At 49.3% G+C, this 19,904-nt stretch overlaps 1 protein-coding gene across 1 annotated transcript; it reads right to left on the reverse strand.

Moving 5' to 3' along the window:
- Positions 1-7,655: 7,655 nt before the first annotated feature.
- On the reverse strand, positions 7,656-14,706 carry ZBTB47 (zinc finger and BTB domain containing 47). The gene is made up of 5 exons (XM_062493357.1): positions 13,345-14,706; positions 9,960-10,107; positions 9,320-9,435; positions 8,786-8,930; positions 7,656-8,023 (listed from the first exon to the last, which is right to left on the reverse strand). Exons 1-5 carry the CDS (start codon positions 14,629-14,631, stop codon positions 7,656-7,658), a joined length of 2,064 nt encoding a protein of 687 aa, XP_062349341.1. The 5' UTR covers positions 14,632-14,706.
- Positions 14,707-19,904: the final 5,198 nt, after the last annotated feature.

The raw sequence follows: 19,904 nt of genomic DNA on the forward strand, positions 1-19,904 counted from the left end.
CTCAGGAGATAGCACAAATAGATCATACATTTTTTAACTTCTTTTTCCCTGTTTTTCCCCATCTTTTCAACTGCTGTTGGACCTCTCCAACAAACAACAGATTCAAAAAGTGGGGGTTGAGATTACCTTCCCCGGGGAAAAGCATCTACAAAGCATTTCCCAGCCTAAGGTACCTGTGAGTACAGTGTTCCTTGGAGAGGAGAAGGAAGGGGTAAAGTCAAGTGGTACAAGAGAGACCTGAAAGAATTTGATGAGTTCCTGAGTGAAGAGGGTTGTTGGGATGAGACAGTTAAAAGATGATGTAAGCAGCAGAAGCAGTTTGGAAGTTGTAATGAAAAGGAAATAATCTCAGTTCTTTGCCTCCACTGTGACTTTAGAGTGATGAGAAGACAGAAGCTGAGTCTAAGGAAGGGAGGAGTTGTGGAAGTTGTGGGGTGGGAAAGCGGGAGAGATGGACAGGGGATGCCCCATGTGGTCATCTCCAGCCTTTTGGGCTCCTCATCCTCAATCACAGATCACAGTGTCCTCACCTATGGATGGACAAATGCTGTTTTATAGGGAAAGGTTTTATATTTTTGCTGTTTCTCTTATTTTTAATGTTCAGATTTTTTTAAAAGATTATTTTACTTTGCTAAGGAGATCTCAGATGTGTTTGGCTCAAAGAGAGCTTCTGACTGAGGAAAAATGCATATTTATTTTAAAGTTGTTAATAGTGAAATTTTGGTAGAGACACAACTGTACTGGCAGCAAGAACAAAGACCTGTTAGAGCAAAAGTCTCCTGATGCCCACACCATGTGACCAGTGGTTTATTTAAAAATAAATGTGACTATTCCAAAAGAAATCCTTGTGTTTGCATGCTGATAGAGCTGAAACTCATCTTTCACAGCAACCAAAACAAGGACTGTGCACAAGTTGTGATGGACACGTGCAGCAAAACAGCCCCATGGAGAGCCCCATATTTTCTTATTTTCCCCCATTTGAGGGCTGAAATGCTAGGATCTATATCCTTACAGCTCTTCCCCATGGATACCACAGGTAGGAGTTTACCCAGGACTAAAAGGAAGCTCAGTGCCTACAGTGACAGGGTGAAACAGCCTCAAGCTGTGCCAGGGGAGGTTTAGATTGGATATTGGGATGAGTTTTTTCACAGAAAGGATTGTAAAGCACTGGAAGAGGCAGTGGAGTTCCAGTGATGGAGTCATTGTCCCTGGAATTGTTCAAAAAACACATGGAAGTGGCACTTAGGGACATGGTTTGGTGCTGGGTTGGTAGCTGGACTCAATGAGATTAAAGGTCTTTTCCAACCTTAACAATTCTATGATTCTGTGACGTGATTGTACCATTCACAGGGGTGATAATCAATAAAAATTTAAAAGAAGAACAAATACAAACTTTGCAAAATAATTGCCTCCACATGGTATGAAAATTCTGGTGTCACAAGTCATACCTGGCTGATTCATCTAGACCAAAATGCAGTTGTGGAGAAACTAAAACATGTTTGGAAGGAAAAAGAATTCCAGGGAAGTAAAGGAACCAGAGTCTTGTCCTGGTTTCATCTGAAGGATTTAGGAAGATACAGGATAAGCTCCTTAGAGGACAATCACATCAGAACAGTAATGAAATATTTCAGAAGACAAAAAAGAATCCAAGGTGACTTGCTGTCACAAAGTAGCTTAAAAAAAAATAGAACATAAATCTTTGAAACAATCAAATGTGTGAAAAATGCACGGAAAAGAAATAAACACCTTCTGCCTAGTTCTGTAAAAAGTCATGTAGACAATTCCCAAGCTAATTAAAGATGAATCTTCCAGATAGCTGCTGGCAGAAGAGAAGAAAAAAAAAAAAACAAAGAAAAAAAATTTTAAAAAAATCACTGTATAGAATAACCATTTTACAAAGTAATTTATTGCAGTGTCAGGATACAACATCCTGCCTCCAGCAGCACCATCCCTGGAAGGATGGAAGTTGCACTCAGTGCTGGTCTGCTTGACAAGGTGGTGATAGGTGGCAAGTTGACTCAATGATCTTGAAGGTATTTTTCAGCCCTAATGATTCTGTGATTCCGTGACCTTTGCTCCAACTCTCTTGCTGAATGCAGCCTGGAAAGGTGTTGATGATCCTAATAGAGGTTTAATCCCCGCTCACCTCCTGCCTCTCCTGGAGGAATTCTGAGCTTTTTGAAGCCAGCAGGAGAATGTTTCTGACCTTCCATGGGTTGGTGATGTGGTCTCTGACACAGGTTCAAGATGTTTCAAATAAACTGGAGTTTGGTGCTCACGTGTGGTTAACACAATTATAAAGCTGTGGAGAAGCCACCACAGGTAAAGGGCAGGAAACTATAAAAGCAAAAATAGCTGTTGTATGAAAAGGCCCAGAAAAACTTGAAATATCCCATTGCTTGAGCAACAAGAGACAAATCTCAGCACATGTCGGTCTGAGGAAAGAGGCAGAGTTGGACATCGACAAGTGAAAGTGTGGCCTGGGGACGTTCCTCCACATCTCCAAGAGGCTGTGTCAGTTTAAAGGCCATTAAACATAAGAAATGCCACCAGGAATGCTCGGGGAGACATCACTCCTCCCTGCTGCCTGCTGTTTTCCTGTCTTGGATGCATCAGCTTCAGTGGCACAGATCCCAAAACAGATAATGACAGTGGCAAAGTCTACATCCAAAGGCTGAGGGAAAACTGTCTCTTCTTCCATTATCTTCCCAATATCCATGCTGATATTGTTGGTGAGGTTCCCCCTGCTCCATTTTAAAGTAATAAAAGCGCACTGGGTGCTTTTGGATGTGCTCCTTGGTTTCTCCACTGCCAGTAGAGGAGATCAGAGAGCCCCTACTCAGAGTGTACACTGACCTGATGGAGCCTGTAGGACCAGGTACTCAATCCTCACCCCACAGCTGTAAGAACCAAATTCCTTCTTCTACCCACTCATCACCCTTCCCTGAAAAGCTGCCTTTCTGTTGGCCCCACAACAGGCAAGTTGTCTCACACACACACACACACATCTCCCACCAAACCCTACACAGAGCCTATACATGTGAAGCAGTCAGTGTTCCATAGGAAGCTCATCCTCCCCATCTCTGACTGCTCACACAGTTGCCTGAAAAAAAAAACCCTTTTAAAACAATAGAAAAGAAAAAAACAAAAGGAGAGAGAAGCAAAAGATAAAGCAAAATTAAGGTAACAAAGAAAATGGCGGAGCTTTCAGCTTTCTTTTATAAAAGACAAATCGTTTATTGATTCCGTCCTTCCACTTGCAACCTCTTTGGTAACAGTCATAATGCTTCTGGACTGGGAGAACGCAGTGGAAAGGTCCAGTTCTGACCTCACACCAATTTCAGAGCTCGGCGAGCCCCAGCGTGCCTTGGTGAGAGGCCAAAAGCAGATTTCTAAGCATGGCCAAGGACCTGGCCTCGAGGGACAACCCAAACCAGCCTCCCTACCGTGACTCATCACACTCACGGGCAGCACAGAGAGCAGCCCCAGCACCCCCAGGCAGAAGATGGCTCGGGATGGGGACGTCTGACTGGGAGTTGTGCCCTGGGAGGTGGCTTTGATGAACCTTTTGCGACCTCCTGGACATCGGCCAACGGGACCATCGACGAAGCAAGACTCACCCGTTCCTGCGGTAGACAATGACTTGCCTCAGCTGGCTGGCCCCATGGGGATGGACTAATCCAACCATCTCAGCCTCCCCCTCCTCACACCATCCCAAAGAGAGTAACTGCTGTACTTGGAGTTAAAGATAAACATATATTGATTACACATGGTCATAAAAAAAAAGTAATAATAATAATAATAATAATAATACATTTCCTAGAACATTACTTAAGACGCTTCCGAAAAGCATCCAAGCTTCCCCTCCCCTCCCCGCCTTCCCTTAATCTATACAGAATAAAGTGCTTTGTTTAGTTTGTTCACACTTGTAGAGCCACCAATACACTCTTAACTTGGCATGTTTGGGCAACCGATACTGAATGCTGTAAAATAATACAGAGCCAAACACCAGGCATGAGAAACTAGTTTTGAGGCAAGTGCTTGGGGTTTCATTGATTTCCTTCAAGTTCCATGCTACAGAGGTTGTTCTTATTCCTATTTGTTTTTCTCTTTTTTTAAAAAAATTATTATTTTCTTCCTTTGCAAGTTCAACCCAACTCCCGTTGTGGTTCCGTGTCTCTAGGCAGGGCTGCGTGTGGGGAAGATCTTAGCCGTCCGTGTGAACAAAGGGCATCTGTCCGTCTGTCCTTCCCTCCTGACTTCGGGCAAACAAAGAGTCACCTCAGAGGAGTTGTCTAGCAGCGGATGCTCATCTCTATTGCACTGTCACAGCCATTCCCACCTGTCCATCCATCCATCCATCCATCTGTCACCTTCCCACCGCGCCAGGGTTATGGCTGTGGTCCGAAGGGCCAGCTGTGCCTCATGGATACGTGAGGCAAGCTGGTCTGTGCTACCAGGCTCCTGGAATATATAAACCAAAAATGACCCTCCCCACATGATTCCCTCCCTCCCCAAGGTTCAAATGAAGGGTGGAGTGGGGATGGAAAAAAAAACATTCCAGCCCAGAGAGGTCTGGAGTTTAGGTGCGTGGGGAGAGCTGTCAGCTGAACGTTGCTCTACAGCGTATTCAGGAATGGCGCAATGGAAATCAAGCCACTCTCCACCCCCGCGGTCTGTCAGAGAAGGGATGTGAGAGATTAAGGTGCAAGAGTAAAAAAAAAAAATAAAATTAAAAAAACATAAAAAGCTTGAAAACAACGGACCCAACTCTCCTGCCTCCTGCCCTGTCTAACACCAAGGGGTGCAACAGCGCCGGCCGGGATGGATCCGGGATGGACGAGGCACTGCAGGAGCGACTCGTCTGAGCTCTTAGTATGCCAATGAAAACCAGACATGAAGACACACTGGGGCTGAGTCAGGGTGCAGACAAAAGGGCTCAGAGGCCTTGTAGGACTCCTGGGAACTACCCAGGCCTTGGAGAGGGGAGGGAGCAGCAGGGATCTGGTTCTCCAAAGTGCTGTGTGCATGGTCACATCTCAACGTCTCCAAGTGGCTCCATGAACAGGCTCTCAAAGGGGATTGGACACGGCTGGGATCAGTCACTGGGCTTTCTGCTGGGCTTCCAGCCTCAAGGAAGTGCTCTCATCTCACAGAGATGTCCAAGGGCGGCAGGTCCTCACTGGGAGAGAATGAACCAGGACAGGAACAGGGAAAGCCACCTCCAGGTGAGTGGAATAAGGGAGCACAAAGATGGCATGGGTGTTACATGGGGGGGAAGACTATCAGCTGATGGGCTCCATCACAGATCATAAAAGCAAGGTGAGCCCTTCTCGGAGCCCTCCTCGGGGCACAGAGCTCCCACTCTGTCTCAAGACTGAGCACGAAGGGAAAAAAACACAAGGAAGCCCAAGGGGATGAGACCTGGGGGGCAGCAGAGGAGGAGACAGCATGGACCGCTCCAACACCTCCACGGATTTCATTGAATGCTTCTCTAAAGCAAACATCTTCCAGTACAGGTCATGGTCCTTTTGGACAGCCAATGGCCCCAAGAGCCTTCATCCCTCACAGGTGTGTTTGAGAAGGCTTTGCACCATCCCAGTGAGCCCCAGAGTAATGGAGGGAGACAGCAGAGAAGCCATTGGAACCCACCTGAGAAGTTCAATATGGTGAGGCAGCTCTGCCATAGCAACCTCCTTGTGCTTGGAGCAGATGGAGATGGGGATGAGCTCACTGGTACTGAGAACTGTGCTGTGGATCCACAGGATCCACAAGTTCTCAGCCAACACAAAGAAAAAAAGGACTTCGTGGCTCCAAAATGCTAACATCAGTCGGCTTTCCCAAGATGCCAGGCACCAGTGGGGCGCCACTCAGCAGGAGGTGACAGCAGTCACATCAAAGAACACTCAGGAGATGAACAGGTGCTCCCTGGTTCTGTCCCTGTCAGGCTCCTGCATGTCCCCAGTCAACAAAGCCCTTGAGTATGTGGCTGAATCCTCCTGTTTCTGCAGAGACAGCCTCAATACTGCCCAAGTGCTTTGCTGATTTGGTCCAGGAGACGAAGCACCAAGATTTTCACAGAGCCAGATATGGCTCCCTGTCCCCAGCACTCTGCTGTCACCCAGCACAAGCTGCATATGAGAAGAGGCTCCTGCAGCCAAATCAGTGACCTCTTTCCTTCTTACCTACCAAAAGTGTTTCCACCACCTCTTCCATGACGTGACCCCCAGGTGACCTCAACACTACCTTTAGAAGCACGGGATTTGTTGGAACAGTCTCACGCTTTTCCAGCCCTTCTCTGCCCATGCTGGGTGTTCTCTGACCCCAAAGGGGACACTTCCTCAGGCAGGGACCACACAGCCATGGTTAGGACAATGCATGGCACCCTGGGGCACAACACAGCAGCAAGAGACCCTGCTGGGACCTCCGTGCCCAACAAAAAGGTGACAGCAAAGCCTTCCTCTTCTTCTCCTCCTCGGCATGAATCCAGACATATTATTTGGAAGTGAAACCAAAGACCAGCTCAACTTCAACATCTTCAGTAAGCACTAAGCAACACCACAGGGCATCACCAAAACAACCACAGCCCTCACTGGTCCCCTCTGGTCCCCCCAAACCAGGACAGGGCAACGGATGCCAGCACCACAAGGAGAAGCGAAGCCTGGGAGAGCAACGCAGGCAACAAATTGGAGATTGGGACATCATCATCCCCAGGCTGAACACGTTCTTGCTTTAGCTCTGAACCTTGCAGAGGGACCTCCCTGGAGCTCACCCGTCCCTCAGGGGTTTATTCAGATTGTTAAGGCACTATTCTGGGCCGATTCTGCTGAGAAAGAGAAGTGTCCTGCTCCTCTGCCCCAGGCTACCTTCCCGCCAGTCCCAAAAGGATCTGGGCTCTCCCAGGGACAGCTCTCTGACTCCAGAGCATCCCAGGAGCCCAGCTCCTGCTGGGATGAGCAGAGAGGGCACACCAGAACCCAGCTCCCTTAGGGCACCCCAAAACTGAGCCAAGAGCAAGCTGCAGATGCCCTGAGATGCAAGGTGGGTGTTTGTGCTTTTGCCTGTGGAGGAAGAAAACCTGTTGTAGGGAAGGAAGACATGTCAAGGGCTGCTAACGAGAGCATGCTAATGGCTTTCCAATGGGGACATCTGCTCGCTCCACACGGGCCACTGGGGCTGGCAGTAGGCTCCTCTGGGGTGCCCACCTCCCAACCCTGTGGGTGAAGAGCCTGACTTGAAAGACCAGCTTTACAGTACAGGGATTCAAGCACCACTAACTAGAATTGGCTTTGAAACATTGGTGCACTGGCCAGCAAGCTCAAGCCCAGATATCCTGCTCCTCCCAGCCTCACCAGCACCCCACCAGGAAGATGAAGCCAGCATGTGGGAAGGTGAAACTGAGAGTGACACCCTTATGGACGGATGGCGGTTTCGCCCCCAACACCCACGCTCCTCGCAGGGGGGGCTTCCTCCTGCTCCCCCTCTCTGCAGAAAATGACAGGTGAGAAAAAGGAATAAAAACCCAAAACAACCCCAAAATGAGGAGGAAGGGGGGGTATAGAGAGCAAGCAAAGCCTTGGCTCCCCGGGGGAAAAGGCGTTCCCGAAGGGCAGAGCAGTCCGTGCAGGCACATGGCCAGGGTGGGAGGGGGGCACCTAATTGTTGTTTGAATTTATCCTCCCCGCGGGAAACAGGGGAGGGGGTGGTGGTAGGTGAGGAGGAGGAGGGAGGGTCTGTGGAAGAGGATGGAGTAGCGGCAGGGGCAGGGGGGAGACGCCGGGGCCGGGGGGCAGCGGAGCTGGACTGGTGGCGGGTTGGGGGACGGCCGTGTCCAAAGCCAAGGGGTTGCTGACACGGAAACATTTCTCCTTGTGGGCTTTGAGCATGTTGGAGAAGCGGAAGCGCTGGCCGCAGACGTCGCAGGGATACGGCTTCTCCCCGGTGTGGGTCCGGCGGTGCCGCTTCATGTTGGGGCGGCTGGTGAAGCTCTTGCCACAGATCTCACAGATGTAGGGCTTCTCCCCTGAGGGCGGGAGGAGAGGGGTGAGAAGCTGCTGGTTAAGCCGCGTGCCAGGCTCTGCAGAGATTTGATGTCTCAAGACGTTTCGGGGTGCGTGTGTGTGCGCCTTGCTCTCGTGAAGCAGTGAACGGCCCCACATCCAAGCCCTGGAGCCTATATCCCAGCTTGGCAGTGTCTGCCAATGCTCCGCTCTCCCCTAATCCACCTCCAGAAGGGCCAAATGACCAGAAGTCTCATGTGAGAGAGGGCCAAGGGGTATTTAAAGCCAAACACCAGGTCATCACGTTCATCCAGACCCTACCCTGGCCTTGGAAGTTCTGTCTGAACCCAGGAGTTAGTAACTATATAGTGCTTTTCTACATATTTTCTGTCTTTCTCTCCTAATTCTCTCTGCTTGGAATATTTTGGGTACCTTAACATCAAATGTGTTTAACGTTTGCTAAGTTGAATGGGCCAAGTTAATGCTGTGAGAAGTGTTTTATGTTAGTTAAATGCTGTACTTTTTGCCCAAGTTCCCTGATTTTTCTCAAGTTTGCCATCAAACCTTTGTGTTGTTTTGACCTCTTGAGAAGATCTTGTTGGTATTTATCCTGTGCATCCAGTTCAGAGATCAAGAACCCTCCCAAAAATCACACTTAACAAGTTGATTGGGGCCTTATCATTGCCCCCCAAAACCCCATCCCCCCCAAAGATACCCCCATCCCATCACTCTTTCCAGGGAGAGCCTGATTGCAGCAATGCGGGGCCAGGCAAGGGGGGTCTCACCTGTGTGCGTCTTCATGTGCTCATCAAAGTACTGCTTCATGTTGAAGTCCTTGCCACACCACTGGCACATGAACTGCTTGTGGCCGATGTGGATGCTCATGTGGGAGCGCAGCTGGTACTTGTACTGGAAGCGCTCGTTGCAGTTCTGTGGGGGCAAGGAGCTGTTGATGAGCACCCAAAATATCCCCCCATTCCCCTCAAATCACCAGCAGTAAAGAAATCCCTGTTTTTTCCCTCCCAAAATAGGCTTTTTGGGACATACCCAGCCAGGTTTGCAGGCTGGATGGGCTTGGGGTGGGTGCAAAGTCCGGGCACTCGGGGACAGATCCTGACATTGAAACAAGTTTCATCATAAAGTTAGTGGACCCTCAAACCAGGAGGTGATACAAAGTTTGGAAAAGCCTGGGATCATCCTTACAGCTGCGTTGGCACAAAGCCCAGTGGAAGCCCCAAGGAGTGGAAGGTCTTTCCTCAGACTGGTGTTTTAGCCCTCGGCTGAGGGGCTGAGGGGTGGGGTGATAGCCAGGACCTTACCTCGCATTTGAAAGGCTTTTCCCCAGAGTGCTGGAGCGAGTGCACCTTGAGGGACATGCTGCGCTTGAAGGACTTCCCGCAGGTCTCACAGGTGAAGGGCATGTCCTTGGTGTGTGCTGGTGGGGACAGGGGCAGGTCAGAAGCATCCACACACCTCCACCATTCACCTCCCCACAGCCCAGGTGTGGATCCCAGTGCCCAACCCCAGCAAACCCAAGGCATCTCTGGAAGACATATGGCAGCAACGTTTCAAGCATTTCCCTTCCAAACCCCCATCCTTTTGGATCTTTTGGTGGCTCCAAGGCCTGGGGACCCAACTACCGTTGTCAGGTGCAATTTGCTTTTCAATTTGCTGGTGTGGTCTGGTCCTTTTACACTGGTTACACTTCAAACCTTCCTCTGATCACTTCTGATCATTGAAACAAATGGAATTCCCCAGCACCATGTCCAAACCCAGCACTGAGCAGACATTCAGCATAGAATATCAGGCCAAATTTCAAGATGGGGATGTGAGAAAGCTCACCAAGAATAAGTCCAGCCCTGAACACCCAGCATGACAACAACAGAAAACACCTTTCATTGCCAAACTGATGGACCAACAGCCCCAACAAGACCTCCCTGTGGTGCCTCCCACACTCACCAACCATGTGTTTGCGCACGTGGGCCATGGTGTAGAACTTCTTCTCACAGATCTCACAGGAGAACTTCTTCTCTGCATAGCCATGGACGATCTTGTTGTGCTCATGGAGAGACCAGAGCTTCTTGAACCCCTTCCCACATGTGACACACTGCAAGGACACAGGAGATGGTCAGGGAAGCAGGGGAACCAGCTTCATCCGTGGAAAGGGAATATGATTGTGAAAGCAACAGCTGAGATCAAAAATTGTAACAAACAGCAAGTCTGATACAGACCTCGTCACTTCAAAACCTCCAAACTTCATATTTCTATCCATGGGATGAGCAAGGGACAATGACCTTCCAGGGAAGGATGTACAGTCTCCATCAATAGCTGTATCAGGACTTGGATAAGCAACAGCTCATGCCCTATTCCCAACTGGGAATTTTATTCCTAAATGAAGATGTTACATAAAATAATCTCAATTCTCCATGCATTGGAAATTTGCAAAAAATATAAAAATGAAGAGAATCCCAAGCCATGGCAGTACAGCTTCAGTCTTCAGCAGATTTATGGATACTTCACCAACTAAATTGGTTTTCCAAGCAGATCTATGATTCCATGATATCCAAAAGGACCAAAATGGATCCAAACCACTAGTCCATCAGCACAAGGAGAACAACGCAACATGCAAAGTCTTCCCCAAAAAGTTAATGTAGAGAATCACTTCAAGCTCCAACAAGTTCAATGTTCCTCTGGAAGTTCCCAGGAAAAGCTTCAGTTTCTGTGTGAGACCTCTTGGCAGGATGTGAGACCAGTTCAGTGCTCAGAGAAACACAGGAGAGAGATGTCCGCAAGGGAAACCATGCCAGGAGCCAAGGGTCAGCTCCTTCCCCTTTACCTTTCCATGGCTCACATTCCTCTTGCAATAAACAGGGATAAAACCTTCCCTTCTCTCATTGCAGATTTGTTGAGAAAATAATTCATGCCTTGAAGGCATCTTGCAACAACATGGCTGAATTGTACTGGTGAACCTGGGGAGGGATTCCTCCACTTCTCCTCCTTCCCAGAGGAGCAGATGCTCCCTGATGGGCTTCAACACAAATTTTACCAATTTGTGATACTGTGGAAAACACCCCATTATGCTGTGAAGTCACTGTTTTTTTTCCATATATATTCATATTTAGGTGCCCCAAAGGAAAAATTAGGGTCACAGAGCCATTCTCAAGCTTCATCATCTTCATCTTGCCATACTCAAATGTCAACATGAGTAGTCCTTTGAGTCCCACTGCTCCCAAGCCTCTATTTCCATAGGTCAGAACAGCTTTATCTCTGTTTTAAGAGATATTTCAAGGCAAATTCAGGACTAGAGCCTGATATCAAAGACACATCAATATCCATTTTCTCCACTTAAAATGAAAGAGGCAGGGGAATTTCAAAATGAAAGGTAGAGGGAAAGCAGCAGAGGTAGAAGAACCCGCAGGGTTGAGACCAAACACCCTGGAGGGCCGAGCTCTGTGTCCTCACTGCTGAAAATCATCACTCAAAAATATGGAAATAATGTCCAAATGAGGGGGGAGAAAATGAGGATATAAATTTTTGCAAGTTAAAAGGAAAACCATACTGAAACTGGCCAAAAAAAAAAAAAAAGAGTTTGAGAGAAAACTCAATAAAACAAAGGATGGATCACTTTTCAGGTGGCAGAGGTAGGATGCACATTATGGAAATGAGGAATGAACACAGGGATCAGAATGGTGCTCTAATCCTAAAGCTTTGTGGATGAAATTTGGGGACAAAACAGGGCAAGAGAGAAGCAGACCAAACTGGGAAAAGATGGATAGTCCCTCCATAGATCTGATTAAAACACAAAAAATAAAAACTATTACAAGCAGAGTGCCAAAAAAAAATCCTTTTCCAACCAGACATAATTCCATGGGATGTTGATAAAGCTATTAAATATTATCAGAGCAAATGGAATGGATTTGGCTATTTGTAAAATTAAAAATGCTTCATTAAGTGGGAGACAATGATCCCTTTTTCTGCAGAAGGAGGTCACTACACAGGCAACTGTGGTTGATCCTATTCCAAAATCATCTAGAAAAAGGATAAAAAGGAGGGGGCAAAACAAAAAAACAACGAGGTGACCGCCCCATGTTATCTACCTGGAAAGCAAATGAAGCTGGATAAACATTCTGGTAAAACTCCTTTTTAACTGCCCAGGTTTTATGTTAGGCTTTGAAAGAGCCACCACCACTCAGGCATTGGAGCTACACTCATTCATTCTGGGAAAAAGCATCCAAAAAAAGCAACTTCAGTGCTGTGAATTTGTCAGGAAGATGCACCAAAGGGTCAGTGACTGCTTCACCTATAAGCCAAGACCGTACCTGCTTCCATGTTCCCTGCTTGCCAAGATCTGCCTCATTCCCTATTTTGTTTGGGATGCCATCAGTGGAGGACCCCAGCAGCGCTTAGGTTATGTTACCTTCATCAAGGAGAGCTGTGAGATCATTCAGAATCTGGTTGCTGGTGGGAAGGGTGATGGAAAAAGCTCTCCATAAATTGGCATATTTGCAATTATTAGCAGCAGCAGCATCCTGTAAAACAGCTCAGCAGGGATAAGGAGACGGGAATTTGGAGGGATCTTCAGGAACACACGCTTGCTGCTCTGATTGGGTGCCTCCCTGTGCCCCCAAAACCAGCACTGATTTAACAAAGTGAATTTGCTAACATGGGATCTCATTGGCACAGGGGAAGGCCACACCGAGCCATTCATGGATGTCAAACACACTCAGAAAGTTGCTAATACACACAAAAAAAGCACAAAAGGCAGATTAAAACCATTTTAACTCCTGTCAGCAAATCTTCAAACTAAGCTAAAATGGGTTCAGCCTGGGTGGGAATGCTGGAGTGTGTCTCCATCAGGGGCTCACAGTGTTTTATCCAGATTAACTGAATAAACTCAAAAGAAAAATTACTCCTCAAAAATTAACTCCATGTTTCCACCCAGCAACTCAAGGAGAAACCGCAGCCCCCCCAGCACAAATCCTCTGATTCCAGGCCACTGTGGGACCCTCCTGAGTCTGAATACAAGTCATGGGTGAAGGAAGGTTCCCTCCCAACTGCAACATCAACATTATCGGAGCCCGAGCCCATCCCATGGTGCAGCTGGATGGGATGACCTCCATAGTGTTTGGGATGCCCTACCCTCACTGGGATGTCCCGCAGCAGTGGGATGCTCCTCCTTTAGTGGGATGCCCCCACCTTGATGGGACATCCATCCACTTTGGAGGAGTATTTTCCCCCGTGGTGGAACATTCATCTCTAGCGGGATGCTCCACCCCACAGTAAGGCATTTCCCCCTTGGTGGGATGCTCACCCCGGTGGGATCCATGGATGGATCCATGCTCACCTGGATGTTCTTCTCACAGTCAGTCTGGTGGTGCAGCAGGAGCTCACTCTCCAGCAGGAAGCGCTTCCCGCACTTGTCGCAGATCTGCATCCGGCTGTGCGTGACGTTCATGTGCTTCTCCAGGTACCAGCGGTTGTTGAAGATCCGGGGACACTTCTTGCACGGGTAATGCTGCTTCTCCTCCAGCTTCACCTTCTGGCCCAAGCCATCTTGTTCTTTCTTTCTCTTCCTTCCCCTCTGGCCTTCTTCTTCCTCCTCCTCCTCCTCCTCTTCCACCTTGGCCATCTCCTGGGACCTGGCTGCCATGGCAGGTTTAGTGGCTTTGGATGCCCGGCTGCCCCTGCGGGGCTGCCCGCTCTTCTCCCTTTTCATCTCTGAGGCATCTTCATCGTCGTCGTCCTCTTCTTCTGTCGTCTCCTCCAGGTCTTCCTCCTCGCTGCGCTCCTCCTCTTCCTCCTCCCCCACTTCCGCATCCTCCTCCTCTTCCTCCTCCTCCTCCCCTTCCTCATTCTCCTCCTCCCCATCCTCCTCCGTGTCATGCCCATCCCCGTCTGGCCGCCCCATTACGGCTGCCTCGCTGGCAGCCGCCTTCCCCTCCATGCCCTTGGAAACGTTGAGGGTCTGGTTGTTGAGGTTCACCTCCACGATGATCTGCTCCCGGTTGTAGGAGCCCTGGCTGTCCAGATCCTCCTCGGACTCTTCACCCTCCATCTTACAGACAGCACCAGCACCTCCATCCTTCTCCTCCTTGTAGTACTGCTTGGCCGGGCCGGGGGGGAGAGTCCCACTGCCTGTCCCATCCTCCACCCGCACCGAGAACGGGTCGTTGCCCTCTCGGGCGTAGATTTTGGGGTGGGGGGCGTCCACCTCCTGCTTGATCTCGCAGTAGTAGGGCGGGGGTCCGGCGCAGCCCTCGGCGGGCAGGGCCATGTCGGTGGCCAGGCTGAGGGAGCGAGTGTCCAGCAGGTCCTGGCAGGACGACGCGATGTTGTTCATCTGCAGCACGGCGGCCGCGTTCAGCACGTCCTGCACATTGCAGGAGTTGACGAGCAGCTTGGAGGTGTAGATGAAGTTGAGGATCTGCTGGAGGCCCTGCGAGGTGAGGGCCTCCAGAGAGAGCTCCACGCGCTGCAGCTGCTTGTTCTGGGTGAAGAGGGAGTGGAAGAACTGGCTGTAGGCTGCCAGGACCCCCTTGTGCGCCGGGAAGATGCTCTTGTGCTGCACCAGCACGATGTCCACGTCGCACAGGTCCGGCTGAAAGAGGCGCTGCTCGTTCAGTCTGTCCATCAAACACGTGAAGTGGAGGGCTACATCCTCCACCAGGGAGTACTCAGCCGAAGGGTAGTCAGTCGTTTTTTCGACTATCAGCTGTGGAGAGGAAAAAAATAAAAACATTCAGGGCTGTTTCCCAAACAAACACCTTTCCGGCCATGCTGTCCAACCCTGTTCAGGCACCCCCAAGCCAGAGATGCCACCTGAGTAGATCTATTGCCAGCCCCAGCTTAGAGGTGCCAACCAAAACATTCTGTTACCAACCCCAGCCTGCAGATGCTAACCAAAATACTTCATCACCAACCCCAGCTTGGAGATACTAACCAGAACACTCCATCACCAACCTCAGCTTGGAGATACCAACCAGAACACTCCATCACCAACCCCAGCTTGGAGATACCAGCCAAGAAACTCCATCACCAGCCCCAGCTTGGACATGTCAGCCAAAATGTTCCACCACCAGCCCCAGCTTTGGAACACCAAGAAGCTCCACCACCAGGCCCAGCTTGAAGACACCAACCAAGAAGCTCCATCACCAACTTGAGTCCAGGAGACTCAACCAAGGAGGAGAAGTCCCAGTGAAGGGCCAGGTCAGGGCCACACGAGCACCCACTGATATCCCTTCAAGGTGGGTAGGAGGCACCATGACCACCAAGGAGGTCCAAAGCCAGGCTCAGGTGTCTACACTCACTCAGAGATGTCACACAGGAGAGGGGATGCCTTGACCTCTTGAACCAGATGGAGATCCAGGTAGAAATTTGGCCCAAGCAGGAAACTAATTTTAGACACCTGCTGAGATTTCACCCCCTAAATAAAAGGAAATTAGGATTTTATAGTTCCCTGCTTCTACAGATAATGACACAAAGCCCAATATCCTCTGATGTTTCTGAATTACGCTGTGTGCTCTCGCTCACAACAGCAGCTCACTCACAGCTGGATTCATTGGGGTGATTTATGCACTTTTTAATGCTCATATTCCATTGCCTGGGGAAAGACACTACCTGGAAAAATTCAAACCAGGGAGCAGCAACCCCCAGGCTGGGACATGCTGCAACTGCCAACCCTCCCCAGGCTGAGTTTTCTGGGTCTTTAATCCAACTCCCATGTATTTCACATGGTCCAGACCCTGCTGTTCATCCCCTCTCCTGGTCATACCTGAGCCCCAGGATGAGGCTGCCTGCTCCATCCCAAATCCAAGGGATATTCTTCACCCTAAATCCTGTGTCCTGTATTAAAAGAAGGTGGGACAGACCTTTTCCCTCTGCTTCCTTTGCAGAAGACCCAGATGCTGGATGGAGACAGATCCAGACCCCATGACACCCTCTTTCCTGATCTTTGTAGGACGTGACCAAGGACATGGTACAGAAGAGTGGCAGAGAGGAAGGGTTCAACCTGCCAGGCTTATCCCACACCTCCTGCTCCAGGAAGACTTTTTCAGCTCCCATTTTTTTTCTGGAACAAATGGCAACTCTTGATCAACACACAAATTCCAGCAAGATATGTACTGTTTGTCTTTTTTTTTTTTTTTTTTTTTTCCTGGTAAGCCAAAGGCAAAAGCACACACAGACAAAAATGTTTAAATAATAAAAAAGGGTGTTTTCTTCTGTTTTCCCAACCAGCAAAAAAGCACTTTCACCTCCCTGCCAAATTTCTTCATTTTCATTGGATTTTTGCTCCACAACCAACTCTTTGAACCAATTGGGATTTCAGCTTTGCATGGTCCTCATAGCCCTGGAGAGACCCAGCAAGTGCTGGCACCCAGGGAAAACATGGAAAAATCTCTTCTGCTCCAAATTCTTGGCTCTGCAGCCTGGAGTGGGGCAAAGAGGTAGGAAAAGCACTGGGTGTTCATATATTTTTATATACTTTCTATAATTTTACATGTTTAATATTTTTAATATTTTATACATTCATGCTTATATATAGATAAATTACTTATATATAAAAAGATATAAATATATAAATACATAAAAAACCTTTATATAGGTATCTGTTACAAAATGCTGTATCCCAGCTGGAACATCCATCCACCGAACCATTTTCTGAGCCTCTCACAACTGCCAAGAACATTCTGATGAGATCTTGGATGGTTCAACCCCCCTCAAGACACGTAGAAAATAATTAAGGATATAATAAATATCAAAAACTGAAGAGACAGCGGGAATTGAGCCGTTTGCTGTTTGCCAGGTTTGAAAAAAACCTTAAATCCAGGTTTTTCCTCCGGGGATCCATCTCACCTCATTCCCCGTTTAGGATACCCCAAGCTTGGCATAGAGACGGCCACTGAGGAATGGATGCGAAATAGAGGGAAATGGGTCTGCGGGGCGGCATCGCCCAGCCTGGAAAACAAAAGGCGGGTTTTTTCCCCCTCCGCATGGAGGATTTTTGGCAGAAGGGGCTGATCCCTCACCCAGCGCCGCTCCTCGCCAGGCAGCTCTAATCAGTCCCAGCAGCGGCGAGGACAATGCGTGTCTTGGCCGCGTCCCGCCGGTGACTTCAGCCCGGGCTTGTCAGCGGGAGCCTTTTGCTCTTTATTGCTCTCAGATGCTTTTCGTGAGCTTGCCCGGAGCCAGAGCCCCGGCCGAGACAAGAGGCGCCTGCCGGGGTGAGATGCCGAGAAAGACCCCAACTTGCCCCAAAATGCCCCTCCGGCAGCTCCCGTCCCTGCAGCTCCGCTGGAGCGGAGAAGTCTGATTAATGGGGATTAATGGGAGGGTTAAATCCAGTGCTCTTCTTCGGGGAAAACGCAAATATTTGAAATATATATCCCTTTTAATATTTCTTAAATTAAAAATATATATTAAAAAAAAAGAAAAGAAACACGAGCTTCGCTCTTTCCACTATCACTACCCCGCCCCTCTGGCTCTGTTTAGTGCCATCCCATCTCCATCCCCTGCAGGACCTGGGAAGCTCACGGGATGCACTAAACCAGGGTGAACCCTAAAACTGCGGGCCCCCACCACAAACTGTCAACCTCTAAGCGAGGTTCTGGCACTATCAGCGCACAAAAACACCCCTAAAAATTATTAGAAAGCAGCGTGGCCGTGAATTTCGCACCCAGAGGGGCCGGCGGCGCCTCCAGCCAGCGCTCCCCGCCCTGATGCTGCCCTCCAGCTCTATTTTAAGAGTTTTCACGTGATGCTGCCCAAGTCCCATCCCAAAACAGCTGCTGGGGCAGGAGGGCGGACGGAGTTTGGGGAGGATGCTCGGGGCGAGGGATGGGGGTAGGATGAGCTCCAAAAGCAGGGGATGGAGGAAAGGATGAGGAAGGGATGGCGCTGGAAGGAGGTGCTGATGTTCCCTGGAGCAGGGCACCCTCTCTACAGCCAAAAAACCCCACCTTAGGAATTGGAGCCCGAGCTCCATTTCCACCTGCACCGCTCCATGTGCCTCAGTTTCCCTAAACAGCCCCGCCAGCACCCGACCACCTGTCCTGAAAGGTGTTTGCTGCTGGATTTAAATCAATGTACTAACACAAAAAGCACTTTCTCTTAGCAGCTATTGAGAACAAGATCCCTAAAATGTTCCTGCAGCTCTAAACCTCCCCAAAGGACCAGAAGGTTGGGCCACTCTAGATATATTTAAATACTCAGGTACTCAGTGCCCCGGAAGACCATCCCTGACCTTCACCAGTCTCTTCTTTATTTAATTAATTATTTATCCATTTCTAGAGCCCTCATCACCACAGCATCGAGGACCATGAGTAATTCTTTCCCACACAAGCACAGGGACAGGGGGTTTAAGGGCATAAAATTCACATTTAAGTGGTGACAAGACCAGCTGCCTGTGAACCACTTTCCATTCAGCACAAAATTTGGGGATTTCTTGAAATTTTTCACCCTCAAGATGTACATTAAAGAAAAAAAAAAAACAAAAACAAAAAGTGTGCTTTTCTGTATCACTTCCAACCACCAAAGCATTCATAGTTGACCTTCAGTATTAAATTACATTAAAGAAAAGTGCTTTAATAAGGAGCTAAATACAATGTCAGCACTTGCTCCTCAGAAAAAAAGGAGTCCCCCATGCCCTCTTCTCAATTTGGACATTGCTGCACTTGAGGACAAAAGAGCTGGGCTGGAGCTATTTAATGTCAAAACTTGACTTTTGCTGAAGAAAGAAATAACATTAAACCACCGTTTGTACAGATTAGTTGGGACGGCACAAAGAGGCATCGTTACAAATCCCAAACACTTTCGGTTTTAATCCTCGGCCTCCTACAACTTACCCTCCGCCTTACAGACCCTTGCATAAAACCTTCAGCCTTTTCTCCCTAGTTCTGACGCCATTAGAAGATTTTTTTTTTTTCTCCCCCCAAAATGACGCGAGGCTCGTTCCTTCCCCCGGCTCCCCCAAACCGGGACGCAGCGACACGAAACCACCCCAAGAACGAGCAGCGCTGCCTGGGCCGTGCACATCCCATTGCCAAACCATTCATTTGCGGAGCACGGGAACCTGGCAGAGGGATAAACCACATCCCAAAGCGCCTACCTGCGCCGCTCTGCCGTCCCCTCCCTCCCCGGGGAGCTCTCCGTGGGTGCTTTCGGCACGGCACCGCGCCGGCCCTGGGCTCCGCTCGCTCCTCCGACTGGTGTTTTTATTTAATTAGGAGAGGGTTGTCCGGAAAAACAAGCAGGAAAGGGAAAACAATAGCCCGGCCACAGCCCCGCCTGGCGAGGCGCCGGGCCGGCACAGCCCCGAGCGCCCACCCGAGCATCCTGCCCGCCGGGATGAGCCGGGATGAGCCGGGATGAGCCGCGCACCGCCGGGGACCGCCCGGCAGCTCCGCAGCGCTTCGGGATGGATGCTGCTGACACCGTCCCAGGTGGTGATTTTTTTTCCTCTCTGAGCTGTCTAAAAAAGGTTTGAGGGTGCCTAATGTGCAGCTACAGCCAGAGCAGCAGAGGGGAAGGGGGCTCAGCCGTGCTCCCTGAGCTGGTCTCATGCCGGGTGTTGGACACCCCAAAAAACACCTCGCAGCCTCTGCTGGGTGAAGGAGAGCATAAATCAGCGCTGGGACAATCAGATGCTTCCCAGGCCCTCCCCCTCCCCCCCCCCCCTTTAAGTTGTTCCCAATTTTTTATTAATGATACCCAGCATTTACAGGCTTGGCTCAAGGATGCTTTTCCCAGGAAGTTGGTAGCAGCACCAGGCCCAGCAGTGCAACAGAACAGGGACAACTCCTTCCCCCATCCCTGTCTCCCTGCAACCAAGAGGACACCTTTGCAATGGGGAAAAGGTTATTTTGTTTGGTTTTTTTTTTGGTTTTTTTTGGAAGCACCATGGCCACC

Source organism: Cinclus cinclus, chromosome 1 (genome assembly GCF_963662255.1).
Source record: "Cinclus cinclus chromosome 1, bCinCin1.1, whole genome shotgun sequence".
NCBI lineage: Eukaryota > Metazoa > Chordata > Aves > Passeriformes > Cinclidae > Cinclus > Cinclus cinclus.

Bases quoted from the DNA above. Each gene is read 5' to 3' on its own strand.
- ZBTB47 (XM_062493357.1), bottom strand. From the start codon at position 14,631: ATGGACAGACTGAACGAGCAGCGCCTCTTTCAGCCGGACCTGTGCGAC. The intron at 10,108-13,344 runs GTGAGCATGGAT...GTGTCCTTGCAG, and splicing joins ACTGTGAGAAGAACATCCAG to TGTGTCACATGTGGGAAGGG. The intron at 8,024-8,785 runs GTGAGACCCCCC...TCCCGCCCTCAG, and splicing joins GCACATGAAGACGCACACAG to GGGAGAAGCCCTACATCTGT.